The sequence below is a fragment of the Borostomias antarcticus genome (genome assembly GCF_949987555.1).
Source record: "Borostomias antarcticus genome assembly, chromosome: 5".
In the NCBI taxonomy this organism is placed as follows: Eukaryota; Metazoa; Chordata; class Actinopteri; order Stomiiformes; family Stomiidae; genus Borostomias; species Borostomias antarcticus.
In genome coordinates this window covers 3,598,605-3,621,215 of record NC_140238.1, presented here as the reverse complement: position 1 = coordinate 3,621,215, position 22,611 = coordinate 3,598,605, and the positions used below count along the sequence as shown (strand labels likewise).

General features: G+C 44.2%; 3 protein-coding genes across 3 annotated transcripts; 1 reads left to right on the top strand and 2 right to left on the bottom strand.

Moving 5' to 3' along the window:
* Positions 1 to 2,887: 2,887 nt before the first annotated feature.
* On the top strand, positions 2,888 to 5,992 carry zbtb42 (zinc finger and BTB domain containing 42; the record flags this gene model as incomplete). The annotated part of the gene is made up of 2 exons (XM_084438368.1): positions 2,888 to 2,989; positions 4,362 to 5,992. Exon 2 carries the CDS (start codon positions 4,376 to 4,378, stop codon positions 5,990 to 5,992), a length of 1,617 nt encoding a protein of 538 aa, XP_084294494.1. The 5' UTR covers positions 2,888 to 2,989; positions 4,362 to 4,375.
* A 7,366-nt stretch (positions 5,993 to 13,358) lies between these two features.
* siva1 (SIVA1, apoptosis-inducing factor) lies at positions 13,359 to 15,652 on the bottom strand. The gene is made up of 4 exons (XM_084438585.1): positions 15,440 to 15,652; positions 14,624 to 14,809; positions 14,267 to 14,420; positions 13,359 to 13,555 (listed from the first exon to the last, which is right to left on the bottom strand). The coding sequence occupies exons 1-4, from the start codon at positions 15,555 to 15,557 to the stop codon at positions 13,507 to 13,509; spliced, it is 507 nt and encodes a 168-aa protein (XP_084294711.1). The 5' UTR covers positions 15,558 to 15,652; the 3' UTR covers positions 13,359 to 13,506.
* A 1,344-nt stretch (positions 15,653 to 16,996) lies between these two features.
* On the bottom strand, positions 16,997 to 22,011 carry adss1 (adenylosuccinate synthase 1; the record flags this gene model as incomplete). The annotated part of the gene is made up of 13 exons (XM_084438762.1): positions 16,997 to 17,049; positions 17,565 to 17,714; positions 17,855 to 17,952; positions 18,112 to 18,236; positions 18,909 to 19,063; positions 19,199 to 19,322; positions 19,413 to 19,494; positions 19,641 to 19,748; positions 19,898 to 19,964; positions 20,159 to 20,209; positions 20,295 to 20,357; positions 20,475 to 20,577; positions 21,823 to 22,011. 13 exons carry the CDS (start codon positions 22,009 to 22,011, stop codon positions 16,997 to 16,999), a joined length of 1,368 nt encoding a protein of 455 aa, XP_084294888.1.
* Positions 22,012 to 22,611: the final 600 nt, after the last annotated feature.

The following is a 22,611-nucleotide window of genomic DNA, read 5'->3' as shown; positions in this document are numbered from 1 at the left end:
TGCAATGCTTCTGTGGCACAATCGTCTCCCTGGTCCTAGCGCCGGATCCTCTGTGATTCCCCTATTAGATTACGTAGAATAGAGGGACCCACCCTTGTTGAATGTAGACTTTTATATGAAGAGAAGCTGTCATTTCCTCATTTTGGACACGGTGTTGTGACAGTGTTGCGACAGTGTTTTATTACAGTAAAAGGAAGCAATAAAAACCAAATCGAAAATAAACAATCAGCAAGGAACTTTGGACTTTGGATTCATGCATCATGCAGCACATTCAATGGTTTTCTTTTGTTGCTACAAATAGCCCACAATAGAGCCTGAGTAATAATTGAGTAACACAACATTAGGAGCTGGGGTCTGAGTGTGTTGCCAAACCTCTCCCCTTAATGAAACATTTATTGACTTCTCCTCCCGCCTTCCCACTCTCTCTCTCTTCGTCTACCACTTCCCCTTATTGTCACTCTTAACTGTAAATGGGCTTCTCTCAAGTGTCATACCACACTTCAGAACTCGCCACGCTGTTCCTGTCACACACACTGGGATGACCGAGGGAGGGTGGCCTCCACAACTACCGCTGGTGTTGTTGTTTTTTCTCGAATGTCCTCCTACTATGTCTTAGTTTGACATTTTGCCCCAGTAATGAGTAGAACTGTCTGTTATTTTGTTGCGCTCGGTCAGTTCAAGGCGAGGGCAGAGATCAAAGTTTTTTTTTTCTTCTACCATTCAGACCTCTGACTAACCACATGACAACCGCTCACGCCATTTTCCACAGAACTGATCTGCTCGTCAAACAATTCATACGGGCTCATGATTTATTTTATTTATTTGTTGTTGTTTTATTTACTCAATGACACCAACTACCATAACAGACCATGTGTTAGCAGATGACCACCTACCATGACCTGGAGTAAATATTCATTATCACAACAATTGTTTTGTAATAGATACCAGCGCAGCAAACACATCAAAGTATTACAAACACACAAGTAAACAGACTGGCCAGTGTTGAGCAGCCCTCTGAAGATCTCATTGGTCCAAAGGTCTGAGTGATGGTTCCCTATTGGTTGGCTGTGGCAGTAGGGCCATCACACAGCAGAGGAATGCAGGGCCCTTTGTCTGTGTGAGCGAGGAGTGGGATAGGGGGAGAATGCCATTGATGATTGCAGAGAGAGGAAGAATGAACCTCCAGGAAGTGCCCCCCCCCCACCCCCCCTATTCTCTCTCTCTCTCCCTCCCTCCATCTCGTTCTCTATCTTTCTCTCTGTGTGAGAAACGTTGCCATGCTGGGCCCTCTCTCTGAGGCCACGGACCCCGGGCACAACCACTGCTTTGTCTGGCCTCTGTGAACACAGCTCGCCTCTCCTGGCTGCCTGTACTCGCCAGGCCAGGGAACACACAAGGGCCACTGGTCCCTATTCTTATCCACATAGCTGTTTTTTGCATGAATTGTGTGTGTGCGCTGAATAGTAAATAGTTTTTCTTAGGGCACCAATCTGCATCTTCATCATCAGCAGTAGCATTATCATCATTATATGATATCATATAAGCCTATAACATTGGTGATTGATACATAAGAAATTGTCTTTAAGTGTCTATGATTTTCATTCACCTTTCCTGATTTTGCTCCCTCAATAGATATTCTATATACTCTAATACAAATCAACATATAAAAAAATAATAAATGAATAATACAAAATATATACATTTTGTCCTCAAGCAAAGAGGACAAAGGAAGAGACAAAAACACAAATTGTCACGTGTTTGCTGGGATTGGAGAGAGATGCCGCAGTGATGGTGGATTTAACGTCAACAGCAGACTAAAAATGGACCAAAGCACTAACTGGATAAGAATCCTACCAGCGCAGTCCTCTGACCAGTGGCTGCAGTCTCCCGTCACCCCGCTCATCCCCCTCCGTGTCAGGGCAGAGCGGAGCCGCAAATGGCCCTTTCAAAACACACGACAGCTGGAACACAGGCCAAAGGTGACTGAGGCAGTTGGGGTGGTGAGGAGGAGGAGGAGGAGGAGGAGGAGAGGGGGGGGGGGCAAGACGAGCAGCTGCAACTTTCCAGCTCCTGTCTCCCCAACGTGCTATCACAGTTCCAGCTAAAATGAACTTCCAGCATCAACTGCCACATTGATTTGAGAATCTGCAAATACATGTTTGGAGACCATCTTTGTAAAATGTAGGCCTACTATACTAAATATAGCATCATGTTTGTGATTTAACGCACAGATTGAATCAAACTTGTCATTGACTATCATTCTCCATTTTGTGGGTCACAGTCTCACAGAGATTGTTGAAAAACCGCCTGTGGGCCTGATGCTCTCTGGGAAACAATGACACTGGATGGTCTGGTGCCAGGGAATTCCACCCAGAGCAGGATTAGAGAACACGGTCCTTTATAAGTTCTCTTTACCCCCGACCCCCACCCCCCTAAACCGGCTAGTGTGCCCAAATTCTTTTCCTGTTTATACAAATAATTCATTATATCCTATCACTTGTGTTTTGCACTTGCCTGTTCTCAATGGATACGTTACTTCAGTGATAAGGAAATATCCAAGGAAAAAAGTATTTGGAATATAATGAGGACTCCCACTCGATTTATCTATGAGACTAAATGAATATAAGGAATGTTGTATCAAACTCCACTGGCAGTCTGACACATCCATAAATTACCAACGTAAATCTGTGAGTGTTCATCAATTCCCAGGTGGATATAAGCGGAGATTTAGGTGGACTGATGTTCTCAAGGAAGTCTGCTACTTGCTGCCACTGTGTGAGTTCATGCAGTAATACAGAACTTATTGTGGTAGGCGCCAGCTATCGCGAGACTGGTCCATTATCAACCTGCTTGACACACAGCAGTGTGCAGCTTGCCTGCCAGGGTCGAACTGAACACCAAGAAACGACAGGATAAGCAAACATCTGGCCGCACATCATGAAAGGACGTGGGAACATTTAGGAAAGACGACGACTGTACGCATATATCTGTGAGTATTGTGTTTTGGACAAGGAACTGTACTACAAAGCGAAAGTTATGATCTAGCGCTTCCTTCGTTCAGCGTAGTTGGGTTGGTCAGTCCCCGAGTTCCTCTGCTGTTAAAAGGCTCCCAGCAATAAGCGAGAGCCCTCGAACATGAAGCGTCCTTGCTTTTACTGTTTCTACTTTTCCTTTCGACAAAAACGGGACAAACAAGTGCGTTTAAGTTAAAAACGGTGAACATTCTTTGTACAAAATAGGAAAGTTATATGGACGTTGCTGCTTTATTTTTCACGTAGTACTGGTTTTAATGTGGTCGTATGCTATTCCAATAACTTAAAGACATTTGAAACACAACTCGTATCCTGTGACCAGTGCGTAAAGCATAGCCTACGTGACGCGTTTTGAAGTTATTAGGATAATTAGACTAGACTGGGTTAGAGTGATGTCGGGTGTTTTTGGTTAGGTCTAGGTAAATTAGAAAAGTTTGTTATGTATGTAATTTTGGTGGATTTATGAAATAAGTTGGGACTCTTGTACGTATCTGGATTCAGAGTAACATATGGCATAAAGGGGAGCACAGCTGGAGGTAGCGTTTCCATTGCGGTGATGTCAGAGCAGCTGACTCCACAGCTTGCAGTGTAATTAGCAAACAGAGCACCAGTTTACTCACTCCCCTGGCTTTTTTCTTTACCTTGCCGGATGGGCTAGTGCTGGTATCAAAACTCCTGCGTTTTGCGCGTCTCTATGTTTGCGTGCTTGGTCAATTTAATTTCGTGATTGTTCAGTAAACACGAACAGCAGCTGAAGAGCGATCTTTTTTGGTCTGTGGAAGCGTGCGTGCGACTTGTGCTTCGTCCGTCCGTTTCTAATTTCCATGGGAAGCGCAAAAAGTAATGGTCAACTAAACAACTGCTTTTGGCGAGCAAGGTATGGTTGAATTACGGGCGCAACAAGCTGTTTTCAGCAATATGGATTATTGTAAACAAAATGTAGGCTATGTCTGATAAGTAGGCTATCCTACCTTACTGAATTCTTTGTTATACATGTACATTGTTGTAAGTTTGACCTTTCCTAAGAATAAGGTGTCATTTATGCACAATGTAGCCTAGGCAATTTTGAACGATTGTAGGCTATGCATTTAGGTTTTCTATTTATTTTACTTCGTTGCACCGCTTAGGCTATTATTATTAGTGTAAATATTAGTGTAAAAGTTTTATGTAGGCTATTTTCCACAACATCTCTCTTTTCAACGGGCTGGGTTACTTTTGTTGTCTAGTTGCCTCGACAGCCATACAGTAGCCGTTGCTAACTCTCCGAGGCGCCCTCTGAATGGCCGCATTTCATTTATTCACTATCCAGTTTTTCCTGTTTTTCTTCAGGTTATGAAGGAAGAATGGAGTTCCCAGACCATAGCCGCCAGTTGCTGCAGTGTCTGAGTCAGCAACGTCACCAAGGTTTCCTCTGTGACTGCACTGTTCTCGTCGGGGAGGCGCGATTCAAAGCGCACAGAGCCGTGCTGGCCTCATGCAGCATGTACTTCCATCTCTTCTACAGGGACGAGCTAGACAAAAGGGACGTTGTGCATCTGAACAGTGACATTGTGACGGCCCCTGCTTTCAGCCTGCTCCTTGAATTTATGTATGAGGGGAAGCTGGAATTCAACACCCTGCCAGTGGAGGATGTCCTGGCAGCTGCGAGCTACCTCCACATGTATGATATAGTGAAAGTGTGTAAAGGCAAATTGAAAGACAAGGAGCAGTGCGGCCCGGAGGAGAAGATAGGCGAGGGGGTGGCGCCGAGCGGTCTGGACAAGGAGAGCTCCTCGGACGGCGAGCTGCAGGGAAAGCAGCCCGGCCGACGGCCGCCCCAGCCCAGGCCGCCCCCGAGGGCCCCCCCCCCCACGGCGGACGGCTGTGACACGGACAACGGCGAAGTCAGGCCGGCTGTCACAGATTGTGATAGGTCTGCGCCGGGCAGGCAGAAGGCGAACGGTCACCCTGGCAGGTCCCCGGACCTTGTAGGTGTCAATTATGTGTCAGCAGAGGCCGAGCCCTGCGTCCAAACAGCTGGAAAAACAAAAGCTGATGTCAGTAGTTCCGCGGTGTCGCTGTCCCAGAGGTCCAGGGCTTCGGATGACATGGACTGCGCACTGGATTTGTCTTTCAAGCCTCTGTCTAGCAGAGATCCGTTACACCCCTCCTATGTCTCGGGACAGCTGGCCCTCGACAGCCAGCAGCAGGGCACTGAGCCACTTGTTAAAGACGAACACGACTTGCTGTCAGAGCAGGAGGACAGTGAGCCGATGAGCCCGGAGAGCCAGCGCTTTGGGAATAGCGCCAGGAGCTCGGTGGTGACAGGGTTCGCTGCCCTCTTCCCGGGCAACAACGGCTCGGCCGCCCTGCTCTCCCAGGAGGAGGACCTGATGGAGGAGGAGGAGGAGGGGGAGGGCTGCGGGGGGCGGAAGGGCGGGAGGAGGAGGGAGGCCGTCAGGGCCAGGGAGGCCGAGGAGAGGAGGGGCCGGCTGCTGGGAGACAGCGAGGAGGAGGAGGAGGACGACCTGGCGTCCTCGGACATCTCCACGTCCAGCGGGGTGCTGCTGCCGCCGGGCCAGCAGGTGTGCGTCTGCCCGCTGTGCAGCAAAGTGTTCCCCAGCCCGCACGTGCTCCAGCTGCACCTCAGCTCGCACTTCCGCGAGAAGGACGGCACGCGCTCCAAGCTGTCCCCCGACGGCTCGGTCCCCACCTGCTCGCAGTGCGGCAAGACCTTCTCCTGCATGTACACGCTGAAGCGCCACGAGCGCACGCACTCCGGCGAGAAGCCGTACACCTGCGGCCAGTGCGGCAAGAGCTTCCAGTACTCGCACAACCTGAGCCGGCACGCCGTGGTGCACACGCGCGAGAAGCCCCACGCGTGCAAGTGGTGCGAGCGGCGCTTCACGCAGTCCGGGGACCTGTACCGCCACATCCGCAAGTTCCACTGCGGCCTCGTCAAGACCCTCGCCATCGCATAGACGCCTCGGGTCCTTCGCCGCCGAGACACCCGCAGTCCCGTCTCGCTCACTAAGTACTACTGAGCACCGGTTCCTAGTTTTACACACAATAAACACGTTAGTTAAATATAAAAATATCCTTATGGAATTCTACCCCATGTGGCATTTCAAGTGAGAGTATAGCTCACATCTGAACTGGAAGTCCTGTGGTCTTTACTGGGCTGTGGTCACTGGCCTCTACTGGGTGATGGCTGGAGGTGGTTAAGAGGTGTCTAGTGGCACAGGCTGTAAGACTAACATGGGTGCTATTTCACTCTAGTTGGAGAAATGGTGGATGAATCAGATGCACTTGTTAATTTCTGTCTAGGTAGCTTAAATCTGTTTAAATCGGATGAAGAGTACACTCCACTGATGAAGAAAAAAAACACTACATGTAAAAAAAAAAAAATAATAATAATATGAAAAGATGAAAGGATTTCTTTGTGTGCACGTGGAGGAGCAGAGCCGTCCAAGATTAGCAATATTTTGTCTCAAACCTTTATTTATTTGTAGACCTGGTCAACAACTTAAGTATCCCAAGGCAGCAAAACATATGAAGTTTAATACTGGAAGTTTGTGTGTAGATCGTTTTCGTTTGTTTGAATGAAGTAGGCTGTAGTTTTCTGTTCCATAGAGCAAGATAGTATTGGCAAACAGGTTCACCTTTATTTTTTTCTCTAACATTCACAGGTTGAATGTCGTCACGCTGTGTGACCTTCAGAAGTGAATTGTATCGTTACCCTAGAGCTGAACATGATTCCGTTTCACAAACGGATGATGATGAATGAATACAGTTCATGCCTGTAATTCTCGTGCCTACTGAAGCTTGACACTCCCTTTGTGTGGGACCTTCATCGGTGAGGTCTGCCAGGTAGCACTTTCTTTTTACTGTGACCAGGAAATAGCGTGGTGACTTGGTGGTAGCTGTTTGTACAGAGCATGCCAAGTGATTCATGATTATAACTTACAAGAATGTAATAACTATGTAAATCACACGCCTATCAGGTACAGTAATTGATTGACTAACTACAAATAGTTGCCAGTAAATGACCTGAGTGTGTCCTGGAAATTCAGCAGTAGAAAAGTAAGGGTAAACTGAAAAGGTTGTGCTACAGCAGGGAAGAGAGAGGGAGAGAGTGGTCGATGGTAAAGAGATGGTTAAGAGAATTCACGGACTGTCTGTGTGCCTCATGTCTGTGCTGGACAGATGGCTGTGGAAGTCTTGTGGCTGTACTGAAGGGTCATCAAAACTAAATAGCCGATTTGTTGTCCCGTTTGTGTTCTATCTTTTTTTCTGTCCGTGTGTAAGATACTACTGATGAAGTTTGGTGTGAAGCCTGTGGTGGATCTTATCTTGACAAGTCGTTGAGCAAAATTAGAATTGGAGCCTATTTTGTTTTAGAACAGTTAAAGGATTTCATCTTTGTTGATGTTTGGTTCACGTAAATGCTGATATGTACAAGGGGAGTAGCACTAAAAGTCAGATATATTCATTTAATCTGTCCTGAGAAGACTTGATCAGAATTATTTATTAGTTTTACTTGGTTCAGGGTTTACTTTAGGCGTGATCTGTAACGTTTAGCTAATAAGCTGACTCTTGCCTAGCTATCTTGGTACTCTTTCACTGGTATTGGGGCCGTTTGTTCATTTCTCTGTGCAAATCAAGTTACTGTATTAGATTGGTCTTTAATATATCTTACACAAAACTCTTAAACTGAGTATTCAAGGTTTGTCTCACAGAACACAGAGAAGCACTTGTTTTGAGCATGCATTTAGTTTAAACACTGATATTGTCTAGGCTGCTATTTCTTACTATTTGTATATTTAATGTAAATATATATTCTATTTATCAAACTGTTGTTTCTATGTATTAGAAGAACACGAGTCGAGCTGACAAAGCAAGGTGTCTTACTAAGGCTTCAATCTCTTAGGTAAGAACGTCACGTCTTCCCCCGGAGTTGTTGGTGTCTTTTCATACTCAAGGCCTGCTGGTTCACGTATCGCTCCATATCAGAACAGCTAACGACGCTCCGACCGCTGTTCCTGCAGGGCCAGCAGTTGTTTTCAAGCACAAACACTGATCTGGTACAGCCTACCTATAGAGGTCCCACAATCCCTGCATTGTTCTGCTGTTCCAGGTAGTCCTCAAGGGATCATTGTGCATCCCTCTAGTTCGCTCGCCGTGGGGGGAAAAAGGCACCGCGAGTCTCTCTCTGCACTTTCTGTACTGAATGGACCCGCTGGAATGCGAGAAATGTATTTAGCAAAGGGGGAGAACTGGGAGACTGTAAAACAGGTGCATTGTGGGGAGGCGTCAGAGAAGTGAACTCCAGCCCCAGCACGCAGGAGATGCGAGCTTCGTGGTCGTTCTGTGCATAGGGGGTATACCACCGTGATTCCATTGCACATTTATCAAGATAATCTGTTATTTGCTAGATTGTTGCCTCAAGCGTAGGGCCGCGTTGCCTGATTTCACAAATGTTCTTTCATGTTTGATGAGAGACATGGCAAGCGTGACTTGTCTGACAACTGTAATATCGGATGTAGGAGAACAAGTTGCATTCAAGATCAGTTATCATTTCAGCATCATCTCCCATAGAACGCGAAGTGTCTTGCAGTATTTCATTACAGTTGCGTATGTTTTTCATATGTGTAGATGTCGTGTAGTGTTTATCGTGTGTGATATTTCAATCAGAACACACAGGAATGTAGATGAAGTCCCTTATTTTATTTCATCACTTTTGAAAAGAGCAATTCTTACGTGATGCAGTTGAATCGTTGATAAATAACTGTTTAATGTACACACAATGTTGTACAGAGGTAGAAAACTAACTGTATTTGAAGAATATTCTCTGTTGATTGTTTCTCAGTCATTATTTATACCTACAGGATCCTTACAGAATGTGCCTTGTAGACACACAGACAAGTGTTGCATCTGGAGTTGCCCTGTTTTGTACACTGGTAAAGACCGCTGTTGTGACGTTTATTCAGACACACAGTGTCACGATGGAAGGGACAAATAAAACCTACTTGTGTTCCCACTTTTCTATTGAATGAAAATGCCATCCTGGTTGAGAACTGAGGGTGAAGCCCATTCATTTCTGCTGCTTCTAGAAATTAGGAGGGTTGAGTTTGGCTATTGAATGAATTAAACTCCTTTCAAACATTGTTTTTCATCTGGAATTCAGTGAGGTTAAACTGAAGACACATTTTGTTTTGTCCAGCTGTAAGACGAATCCACGTCTAGGAATTAATCTAAGTAGGATTCATAGATTGTCATGTTGAATGTGAAACACTTGAGATTTTGATTCATGACATGTATGATCAGATTGTGTTTTCCTAATTGCTGTAGGATTGTCAAGTCTAAAACTGAATATATGGATACATTAATAATGGATTTTTGTCCACTGCAGGTTAAGACTGTGAAATTGTGTATAATCATGAGAAATATTTATTGAATTGTTTCTTGTGCAACATTTGACTCCACAATTTTGATTTGTAAAAATTAAAGATGCAAGTAAATGTCAATGGAGATCTTTTTAATAGAATTGTAGAAGTGCCATTAGAATTTAATATAATTTTTTTAACGAAAAAGGTATATTTTATAGTAATCAATTGCTTCAGTGTTAGTGGTTTATAGATTAGGGGACAATCTCACGCAGAATTGACAACATTGCTTAGATCTTGAGGCAATTTACTTTTTATCTGTAATTGTGCATTTCAGTTTGTTTGCTCTTTCTGAGTGTGCTTGTGTGTGCGTGCTGTGGAGATGTGACAATCTTGATTTAGGTCTTTATAAAGATTACGCTTAGATTAAACGGAACACTTTTCTGTGACTCTTGTGTGGACTTCTTTCATATGATGTCTTCTATTACTGCCTTTACACCTGTGGCTTCCTACTGTAGAACTGACTTGCCCTGCACCCTGGGGTTTGTTTTCAGATCCACACCGAGGTATCTGAAAATGGGGCAAGGTTTATTATTAACGCCATAAAGAAAAGAAGTGTTCTTTTCACCACTGATGACCTTTGAATGTGCTCAAGGAGAGTCTTCATTGTTGCTTTTGCTCACACAACAGCCAGCCAGTGTGGGCGGGGAGGACTGTATACACACAACAGAATGTGATAACACCGTGGGTCTTACGCACCCGACATCCCCTTCTAATTGAAGCCGTGCCCAAGGACCGAAGATGTGCAGACATGGCTATTACATCATTCCAGACGTGCTGGCAATTCCAACGAACCACAGAGGAATGCCTGTGACATAATATACATATAATTGTTATCAAGCCTAATTGATCACCTCGGCTCTCTTCAATGATAGGTGAATTTCTAACTCTGGAATCATATAAATATGCATAATTTACATAAGTAAGCAAACACAAAAATGCGTGTCTAATTGGGGATCCCCACGCTCATTTTCTTTGGTGAGGGGTTTTAATTATTCCCTCACAGCACATCTAAAGAAATCCAGCTGCTTTTCTTTGCAATCCCACCAGGGACAGACCCCCTCCCCCCACCCGTTGCACGCCTGCTCTGGGAACCACACAGACCGAGCCTGCTGCATCCAGCCCTGCCCCCACCCAACCCGACCCCCCCAAAAAACCTACGGCCCCCACAGCCGCAACCTCATCCCGCCTCATTGTACGCGCGGGTAGTAGCTCAGCCTCTCCATTGTCTGGCCCCTACTCCCCAGCACTTACTTTATGAACAAACAGACGACACCGCGGTGCTGGCCGCCCGGCCGCGCCACAAAGAGAACAATGTCCTCCCAAGATCATTCATAAACAGGCCAAACTGCCCCGACTGGCTGGCTGTAAATAGGGGCCCTGCCATGAGGCTGTGACCTCACACCGCAGACGCTGCCGGGGCCCTCGGGGCACTGCTCACTATCCACATCTGCCCAGCCGGCTCGTCATGTATGGGTTTATTATCGCAGGGCCGAAACTAGCTAATGGCAAATATGAGCCATGTGATAGGGCTTAGCAGAGGGACGAGGGGTAAAATGATGGAGCAATGAACACATTCCTTTCCAGGATCTTAAGTCTGGTGTGTTTGTGTTCATTTTTGTGTGTGGTGTGTGTGTGTGTGTGTGTGTGGGTGTGTGTGTGTGTGTTTATTCCCTGGGCTGAAGAGCGACTTGGGACAAGTTGAGAGGAAAGTTGTTAAGTGTCCACCTCGCAAGGCCAGCGGTGGTAGACCTTGACCCCTGAGCTGACGGACTGCCAGGGACAGCTGGTGCAGCCCGTGTTTGTTTATTTATTTATTTATTAACAACAGACAGGTGGTCACACTTGAAAAGGGCACGCAAACACACCCACACACACGCTCAAACACACACACACACACACACACGCTCTGTCTGTCTCTCTTTTGCGCATACACATACACTAACAGCTTGGCACAACAAACCGGTCTCTTATCAACTCATCTGTAGCAGAAACACATCCAGTCACTTTGCTCCCAGGGAGAAACAGTGGATAACTGGATCAATTTGTTTACAACATTCTTAGGTATTGGTATATTGGTGGTATATTGGTGCATTCAAGTAGCTTCTTTTGAACAGGACACATTCATCTATTTTCCACCCAATTTGAGATTTGACACTCAAACAACAATCCACAACTTTAATCCGTAAATCTAAATTAAACAGTGTGTGTGAGCTAGGGACCAAATCCGCATAAATCCATATCAACGTGTTGGTGCTGGGGTTGCCATGTTTGGGCTGACTCGTCCTGGGGGTGCCAAGACAGTGTGTCCTTGGTCCAGTGCACAGCTGTCACTAACTCACACTCGTTGACGCATATTTATAGCAGCAGCATCACAGAGCTCGGCACTCGCTCTCCGGGCACAGCTGGTCTCCAAAAGAATGGGTGAAAGACAAAGCCACATGCTCCCAGCCCCGCTGCAGTTGGTCTGCTCTGGAGACAGCCTGTGGGCCCCTCTCCTCATACGGACCCCATCCATGTTCTAGGGGACCGGTGGGGAGAGGAGGAGGACCACCAGACATGGACCGTGACCTTTTTCATTACGCTACCAGGGCAGGGGATGTGTTGAAAGCCCAGACAGCTGCAGGCTCCCATTTTAAGAGTGCATTAACACATAACATTGTTACAGAGTTCAGGGAGAACGACGGAAGAAGCGCCCCAGCCCCGGCGTCCCTCCTGTAATAAGTTAACAATGAATATTTCCAGTAAATGGTTCAGATGACAGACAGGCACGCAGGACTAGGCTAGACCCCCTGTGTGATGTACTTCACTAGGATGGCAAGGGGGTGACAAGTGTCTAAACCGGTGATGGACTGTCACGATTTTATGGAGTAGGCCTAGTGAATATGTGGCTATTTTTCACTTGAATGTGTAATAATTACTGAGAACTTTACCCTTGTTGTGCGCCCGGACTCCCAGGCGCCCTGCCGACCGGCAGCTGTCTGTTCACTCAGCCAGATATCAAGTGCTGCCCTCGGACACCAACTGCAGGGAGCTCCCTGCAGACCGGGCAGAGCCACAACTGGTCTGTGGAGCAGAGCACGGATGAGAATCAAGGACTCCGAGGCTCGCTTCCAACCAATTCTAGGAAGCCCACTCATCCAAATAAGTATTAACAAGAGATATGACTGAATCCTACAGCATTCACTGTGACGGGGACTTATGCTATCGAGAATTATTACTCACAAAGCATAATGAGCGATCCTGGACCCATTCACCAGTAATGAGAGTCAACAAAAAGTGATGACTGCGCAATGTTAACCGAGTTATAAGAATCTGTACTCTGCCTGTTGGCCGATCTGCTCGTTAGACCTTGATCTGTGCTGCCATCTGCTGGCGGAAATATAGAAAACAACCTGGTTTCCATGTCGGCAAGTTCAGAATCTTATTTAGCTAAGTAGGCTTACACCTTCGAGGAATTTGCCTTGGTCTTGTGGTGCATGATCTTTGCATGAAAAATTCAGGCAAACAAATGTATCTTATGTGAAATGGTGTGTGTGACCAAATGTACAGAGGTGTGAGGCAGTCCATGCTCCCAAAACCTGGGTAGTGCATGGAGGGATTAGGTGTACAGCGACTGGAAGTTGGTGGTTCTTGAGTGAAATCTATTGTTCATTTTGAACTAGACAGCAATCATAAAGACTGCAGTAAGCCAGGCTGCTAATGTCATGGCTATACTACCTACAACTATGTGTTTTATATACTTTATATCGACATGTCCAGTGTTGTCCATTGTCAACATGCAATGTCTTAAATGAGCGAGACTACTTTAGATAGATATGAACTTTAATAATCCCCATAGGATTTAAATAATCACCTTCAATTTAAATAAGACCAAAATGATAAAGCATTAAAGGTTTTATTCTGGAATCATAGAACATACATATATACAAATAAACATTTGGATCATGATATAAAAAAACATGTTTAAAATGCTTTGAACATGTGGCGTAGTGAAATGGACAAAATATTCAAGCATAGTGCAGTGTTCTCCCATGTGCAGTTGTCCGTTATGGGGAGCAGCTACAGCAGAGCTCCTGTTCATACTGGCCGCTGTAACTGAGGAGAGAACAGAGATATTCTTAAGCATAAACATCTCCACATGGATTACACTTCAACAAAGTAGTTGAAAATGTTTTAAGAAGTCCGGGTATACTCGCAATTTTCTTAAGAAAATTGTGAGTGTATTTTATTTTTTCATGTATTGTTATTTATTCCTGTATTTAAAATGTTCCTGCATTTTATTTTAAGTGACCTTTTTTGCATTTCGTTTTATATGACCTTTTATGTGTTGCACTTTGTCTTGATGCTTTTAATGTCTCATGTAAAGCACTTTGAATTGCCTTGTTGCTGAAATGTGCTATACGAATAAACCTGCCTTGCCTAAGACGCTGTGAAACCTCCAAAATTAAAAACAAACAAACAAACAAAAAGTACAGGAATGTGACGGACAGAAGCCATGTTTCCATCCACACGTTTTATGCGAATTAAGTTATATCGAATTAAGATGCCTTACGAAAATAGTAAAATTCGATTAAAAATCATGAAAATCGACAAAAGGTTTGTACTGTCGATCTCATCGGATTTTCTCTTGTTCGATAAAAATCTTTTGTGATAAATGCTTTATCCGATTTAAAGCTCTAGATGGAAACGCACGTTCACCGGCTTTATTCGCATTCATATTTTTAGCGATGCTCACACAATTCGATTGACAAGTGGATGGAAACATGGCCAGAGAGACAGAGGTGAGAGGGGGGAGGCGGTACTTACTCTACGACGGTGCACACCGAGCAGCAGGGGCGGCAGCAGCTGGCGCACTGCCGGGTGCAGGAGGGGCAGACTGGACGCTCACACTGGGAACACGGCCTCCTGGTCCCCTGGGCCTTCAGACACACGCGGCACCCTTCCACGGCCACCACAGCACCTGGACCAGGGGCGCACGCACGGCAACTGACTCGTGAGACACATCCCGTAGCCAATCACTGGAGTGTTTCAACTACTGAGCCCAATAGGGGTCAGGGGGTCACGGAAGTCACTGCTATTTTGGGTCAGTGGAAGTTGGGGTTTCACTTCAACCCATTCTCAGGTAAACAGACGGGATGTCAGCGTCAACAGCTGGCCACCTACCTTGAACAGGAGTTACCCTCTTCAGCCTGCCATCAAAACCAATGAGAGTCTGTCCCCTTAGTAATGTCTGGTTGGCCGTAGGTGTCACTGTCGCTGGCTGTGGATCTGTAACCTTTTCTCCATCTGCTCTCCAGATTTTACCCATGACAGCCTTGGTGCCATTGAGCAGCAGGTTCTTGGTCTTTTCTGCAGGGGAGACAAACGTGCAAGCTCATCAGAACAGTTGCCTACTAGCAGCAAACATCCCAGATGAATGTAACGTGGCTAGATTGGCCCACGTCAAGTAACGTCCCAAACAACAATGTCCCTTCTCGCCATCTGGTGTTGATAGTCAGAATGTAACAGCAGAGGCAACAAGGATTCTGAAATAACGTTAGCTGAATTAAAAACAAGGTCAGTTTATGATGCTAGCTACAAACTTCTCAGGCAAGCTAGCAACAGTTGACGCAGACCCACGATGTTTACAATATGGCTGGATAGCCAGCAAAGCTTAGCTACATTAACTAATAAGCCGTTTTAAACGTTTGTCTAGACTCACCAAGTCAGCTCTAGCAAACAAAATGGGCCCAGTTTGAGCACACTCGCTAGTAGGGTTAGCTAGTAGGGAACTGCCAGCGAGCTAAGGTTAGTAAGTGTAAGTAAGCTTTATTTATATAGCGCTCTTCACAGCACGGATGCACAGAGGGCTTTACAGTAATAAATTAAAATGGCAATACAACACGAGACAAGATTAAAACGACACAGAACAGATAAAACAACAAAACAGCTAAAACAGCAGTTAGCTCACTAATAACATGATGGGGCCTGTGGGCCTACCGTATATCTCTTGTCTGTACTGGTTACCAAATACACCATGGTTCAACTCCTTTGGTCCAATGTGGATTTTATATTGCGATGAGAATGATTCCGCGAAGGGATACGATCTCTTAGGCATCTTCACAACGTGCTTCTTCCAACAAAACAAACTTCAGGGGCGATAACAAAACAAACTTCAGTAGAGGGGCGATAACAACACCCCTTTCCCGCGAAACCAACTCGGTCTTTGACCTCTTTTTGTGCGTCACTGAGAAGTCAAACCACGTGGTCGAAAATGAATATTCATGTGAGATCAATTAAAGGGGTAGTTCAGAATTTTGGAAATTATGTATTTTGTCTATTGGGGTTATTTCATATCATCATTTTTTTTTTAAGTCAAACTATCCTTGAATCCTTTCCTTTGTCAGTGAAAACCTTGCCAAGACTCATGTCCGCTATCTTTATTTCAAGGGATTTCAAAATAAAAGTCACACCCCACAAAGTAAAGGATTCAACAATAGTTTGACTTCTAAAATGATATAAACACTCAAATTAACCCCGACAGACTGCCCTCGTACTGCATTGTGGAGTGTTTAAGTGAGTCTGGTGCACCCGGTACCATTGCGTTGCGCTAGCATTAGTGACATCTGTAGACCATATGCCCAGACGAAGAACAGAATGAAAGCAGCTGAAAATGATCTTAATCAATCAACATTGATTAAGATATAAAGTCTTAAATTAGGCTCCAAAAAAAAAAATCCAAACTATCCCTTTAGTGTTAAGTTGCCAACAAAGCTGATAAAATAACAGGTCCTATATTACTTAGCTAGCCTACTACTACTTACAACATTGCTACATTCTATTAGGCTACACAATGTCAATAGTGAAAGTACAAATTCCTGTCAAATACCTTGTAAATAAATCTATTATTTAAGGAGTAGTAAAGGGAAAATGCATGTTTAGCTCTGTTTTAAGGTTACTTATGATCATATACAATGGTTCAGATCAAAACGTTGACAAAACTAGCACTTTTGAGAAAGTCTGATAATTGCTCTACCACCGTTTAGGTCATACAATGGATGTGGGTGGGCACCTTGAAAAATCATTCAAAAACATGTTAAACACTCGATTTCAAAGACTAAATGATTGACAAACATCCAGCACACTGTTTTACGTCAACACATGTTTATGGTGCAAACAGACAGCAGCTTGAAATATAGCTCTAGGCTACAGTAGGTCAACTGCTAATGTGTAAAATCAAAACTGTCGCGCACAGTACAGTTCAGTAAGGTGTCTTTACTTCATAATTTGGGAGACTTTGGAAACATTTCTTCATGGATATTATTGCGGCATAGACATTTCAACCAATCAACTATTTCTGACATTACAGGCAATCTCATATAAAATTCTTCTTATGGCGTGTAGGTCTACTGCATAGATACCAGCGTTGCTTGTGTTTGTTGACAATTAATTTAACAGAAAAGACACTTTCAGGATGCAAACAAATTAAATCAAGGCACATCTTCCGTGTGTCCATCTTGGGTATTCACTTTAAAACATCTGGATCATGCACTCTCTTTAAAACATCTGGATCATGCACTCTCTGGACTTTCCAACACCAACCCATTTGACTGTAGAGAGAAATAGAAAAGACATTTGTCAAAGAAAAATATTTCAGAAACCAGAAACCCTATCATACGTGTACTGGCCAGCATCGGATATATATAATCCAACAAGTGTTGCCATCTAAAAGGACATCAAAGATGCATGGTAGCACTCACCAATAAAAGATACATGGACAGATCCTCTATTTCACCGGTTTTATTTTTGCCGTCAATGGATCATGCTAGATTGAACTTGCCTAGAAGCATGATCCATTGACGGCAAAAATAAAACCGGTGAAATAGAGGATCTGTCTATGTATCTTTTATTGGTGGGTGCTACCATGCATCTTTGATGTCCTTTTTGATGTTCATAATTTTGGTTTAGCACCACAACAAAGTTTATTTTTTGAGGAAGGCGCATCCATTTCTATTGCAAAAGTGTTGCCATCTACTTGCATCTTCAAGACACAAGTCCTAGAGTAGACTGTGGTCCTAGAACAAGAATAATCCATGGCACAGGCTTTTCCTCCTGTCAGACTTACTGGGAACTCCAATGTGGTTCTCCACAAAGCGGATGTAGTTCTGTGCCTTGGGTGGGAGATCGTTCCACTTCCTGGCAGCAGATGTGTCAGTCTTCCATCCAGGGAAGGTTTCATATTCCACATCCACCTTTTGTAACACTTCCATGTTAGCTATAGAAATAAATGCCAAGAATAGTTAGCAAAGGGGATCGACAAGTGTTTTGTCTGAATGAAGAAAACTTGTGTCTCTATTTTCTAAAGCTGATGCAACCTTTTTTGGAAACAAGTGTATATCTCTGTCGACATCATACCTGGGAAATGGGGGATTCTTTTGCCATTGATATTGTAAGCCACTCCAACTTTGATTTCATCCAACACATCAAGGATGTCAAGTTTTGTCAGTGCAATGCTGTGGAGAATTAAGTAACAAGTTTGCAGTTGAGAATAACAAGCTCATCCTTATTCCAATTGAAAAGGCAAATATATCGCAACAGTCACTCCCTTTGGACTTTATCTTGGATAAAGATTCAAAGGAGGAAACAATCCAGCTGTTTTCCTGACCACTCACGCAGTGAAGCCATTGATCATGTGGGCGTATTTCAGGATGACCAGGTCCAGCCAACCACAGCGACGCTTCCTCCCCGTGGTCACGCCCACTTCACGACCTCTCGTCTGCAGCAATTCACCCACCTCCTGCAGAACACGACTCACTTGACCTCTGACCTCTCACATAATCAATGAATATTAATGAACATGAACATATCAATGAATAAATACTTATATGTATATATGAACATATCAATGAATAAATACTTAATAATAACAACAACCATAATAATAATAATAAAAATAATAACGTCACACTAATGTATTCATATTTACTTCAATAGCATCATTATGACATATATACATAACTGGTTTCTACACACAAGATTGTCATTTTGTGTGAGGAATCAAGTGAAGACATGCTGACCCCTAATTCCATGGTCAGATCTCAGGTAACATAATCTATCTTGAACGCACACTCTGGCCCTAAATTTATCCCCTGAACATGTGATCAGCATAAGAGCGAAGGCACAATCTGACAGCTGGTCCACACAGCTAACTCCACTGAGACCAGCCATCGTACATGTGTGAGAGTCATATGATCTCAAGCACGCTACTTACATGTACTGTATCAAGTTGCTTTTGTACCACAAATACGAGTTGGCCTGTCTGAGCGAACCCCAGGCAATACACTAAACACATAAAGGCAGCTATCAAACCAACTCTCCTCATAAAAGAGTCCTCTTACACAGACCTTTTTGTATTGTCATTAATGGCAGTGTGTCTTGAGGAGAAGCACCCAGATGAATAGGCTCTTACATTGAGTTGTTCTGTGGGGAAGGCACCAATCCCTACTCTGGTGGTGTAGGCCTTTGATACGCCGAACACATCGCCGATATTCAGTGGAGGGATGCCAAGTCCGGTGCAAGCACCACCCACAGTGCAGTTTGATGATGTAACGAAAGGATATGTGCCTAAAGGAAAGAGAGAGTAAAGCTATGACTGACATGTTTCCAATAACAACAGTGTTGTTGTTTGCTTTGATAGCAACAACAACAACAACAACAACAACAACGGTGTTGTTGATTGCTTTGATGTTGTATCTTTACCAAAGTCAATGTCGAGGAGCGCAGCGTTTGCCCCTTCCACCAGAATCTTCTTCGGCGGTCCGTGTAGCGCCTCGTACATGTAGTAGACGCCATCCCTGACCATGGGTCGCCTCTCTCCATAGTCCTGCAAAACACACACATAGTGACAGAGAAGTTGGGATCTGAGTGATCGCTTCGGTCAGCGGCAGTCACCACCCTTGTGTTGCTCACATACCTTGAGTTTTCTCAGCTGCCCCTCCACATCGACGGTCAGGGCTGGGTACATGGATTCGTACTGCTGGACGAGGTTCTTGAATCTGAAAGAATCCCGACAGTCGTCTCAATTTCCGACGGTGGGTTTATCGCAGGTAAAGTTCACAAGAGCCTCCCACAAACCGCAGCACTGAGAGTGAACCCGTAACAGATGATGTAATGTGTCCGGAGATGTAATGGATCCTTATACCTGGAGGAGAAGTTGTTGAAGTCACCCATGAGGTCACAGATACGCAGGCCAGTTCGGGACGCTTTGCTGGAATAAGTAGGTCCGATACCTTTCTTGGTCGTTCCAATACTATCATAAGAGGGGAGGGGGGGGTAATTAAATTTTTCACCAGCGTAATTGATCAGTAACATTGACTCAATCATGATTGATTTCGACTGATCCGACACCAGCCTATTAGACGTCCCCGTCCTCTCCTCATCACCCCTCTCTTCTCTTACTTCTTCCCCTCCTGCGCTTGTCTCTGCGTCTCCTGAAGCCCGTCCACCACCTGGTGAAAATCAAACACTGCGGAGAGGTCGCAAACAGGTCAACACCCACAGCGGCTTTGAACAAATGAACTCCTTTCTCATTTGTATTCATTGCAGATACAGTACAAGTGCAATGGAATGGAAAATAGGATAATAAAAAAACTTCAAATCACTTTAAAAAAAAAAAATGTTTTAACCAGAACACAAAATATACAGCTACCACACACATACCAATGTGAGCTCTGTCGGAGACGATCAGTCTCTTTTCCCAGCCCTTGAGACCTGGTAGGAGAATGGAGACAACATACATTGGTTTCCTCAACGCTGGCTAAAGTATCGCATGTTTTTAGAAAATAGAGAAATCTACCTTTCTTCTCATTTTTGTCCCCCTCCTCGAACAAGCCTGGTAGATGTATAACTACTCCATTACCTACAAGAGCACAGATACCGGGTCAATTCATTGCCTTGTAACATTGCCTTTTTACAAATGACACCCGCTTGATGTTGGTGACAAACTGAGCAGCCATGGAAAACGAGCAACACTCACCAATCAGAGATATGCTTTTGGTATTGATGATTCCACTGGGGAGAAGGTGGAAGTCGTACTCTTTGCCGTCTACGACCACAGTATGACCTGCGTTGTTCCCCCCCTACAGGACCAAAACAAAATACTGTACATGTCAGAGAAGATGGTTAAAGAGACATGCACGATAACCTTGACGGCTTGAAGTAATAAAAATAATTGTTGATTTGATACACGCATACATGCAATACAAAGAGAGGGGGGAGTACATAAGGGGATACACTGGAAATACTGTACTACATTCCAGTGACTCAAAGCCCCCCCTCCTCCCCCGTCTCACCGAGACCGACTATTTTAACTGATTTGACTGGTAACTCCTTGACTCTGGGCTGTGCCCTGGCTAAGACCTGGCCTTCTCACATGTCAAGACACCCTGGGAATGTGACCTCCACACTGGCCCAGTGGGCGGGGCTGACAGCCCAGTACACAGAGTACAGGGGCCACCTGCCTGTCAGTGGAGAGTACAACACAACAACTGTGTATAGTGGCCTTTACACCCTCAGAGATTCATGAAGTTTAACCAATGATTAGAAACTGATGATTTGTGCAATTTCCACAAGGGATCAATAAAGCATGACTACTACTACGTTCCTACTACTACTAAAGGGAGACTTGTCTGTCTAAAATTGTTGATGTTCTTTTACTCCAGAGACTTGGACCGTTTGTAATATCACATGTTCTGTATGATATGAATGTACTGTCAGTTGTATCATTCAATTGTTATTCTGCTTTGTCCCTGCAATACTGTAGAGTGTAACGGTGTATAAAAGCTTTAAGATTTCGCTGTGTGCTTTGGGGTGGTCAGTTTGTGCTTTGAATAGCCTGTCGGTAAGAGAAAATTTACTGCAAGGTTTTACACCTAGGTAAGGTGTGAGGTATTGGAACATTGAGAGAATACTTCTAACATGATCATGTTACAAGCATGCTATTATTGCTTAACAGGTAAATTACAATTCAAAACGTTTCATCCCACCTGTCCAAGTTATGAAATCTACCGAAATTTCTCAGAGTTGTCTATCTGAAGAATTTTTGTATTGGAATACATTCCATGCACATGCCAGATATACCATTTTCATAGTGGTATTATCATATTGATAATATTTCATAAGGACTAATCTTGGGCACCAAAGTAGGACCAACTCCAAAGTGTTTGCATAGTCCACAGCTGATCCACTTACAGCAACCTTGGGACGTCTCCATTGTATTGGATTTAAGGGAGACGCGCAAAGTTAAACAGAAAATACTATATTGGTCATAAGAAAAGGGTTACATGAATTGCATTTCAACATTTAATGTACAGTGCTGGTGTTACCTGACATCTGCAAACAAGGTCAGACTCAGTCGCCAACAAATCGACGACTTTCCCTTTGCCTTCATCTCCCCACTGCGCTCCGAGCACCACTGTCACTTTATTTCCAGTGTCGTCCCGTGGTCTCTTCAACCCTGTTGAGGGAGGATTTGTGAAGCCCTTATGATCTTTGGACGACCAGCTGAACGACATGGTGGTGGCTGTCCGTCGGCACAGACTAGAAAGTTACCGAGCGCTGCGTCGCTATATCAGTAACTTCAGCCAGTGATGTCAGCAGGACGCACGAAGGGGCGCTCTCACTATGCCATGTATTCAATTTGATTGGATAAAAAAAGACATCGGCTACTTTAAGTATAATGTATTTATTATTGCAAACCATCTTCACCAATACCTTAGTATCCACAATGTGGCTATAGCCTGCCCCATTATTATGGTCTATAAAGTCTCATAATAAAAAGCAGCAGGTATTATGGGAGAGCAGTTAGTTCTAATGCAAAATCATTCAAAATACATTACATTAACAAGACAGGCCTATTGTATAATAATGTGCGGCTTGGTGTAGAGCTGGGAATAGATAATTTAACAAACTTTATATAGGCCTATATAAATCAATAGCATACAAAATCTTATCAAATAATATTCAAATAAGGTTATTTTTTTTATCCGCATTTACATAGAAAATGACTATACAGGCGGAGATATGCAGACAGTGCATAGGTCAGTATCCTTGTGGAGCACAACAGCTTTGTTTTGGAGGATGTGTCCAAAACCATGATAACGTGGCACGATAAT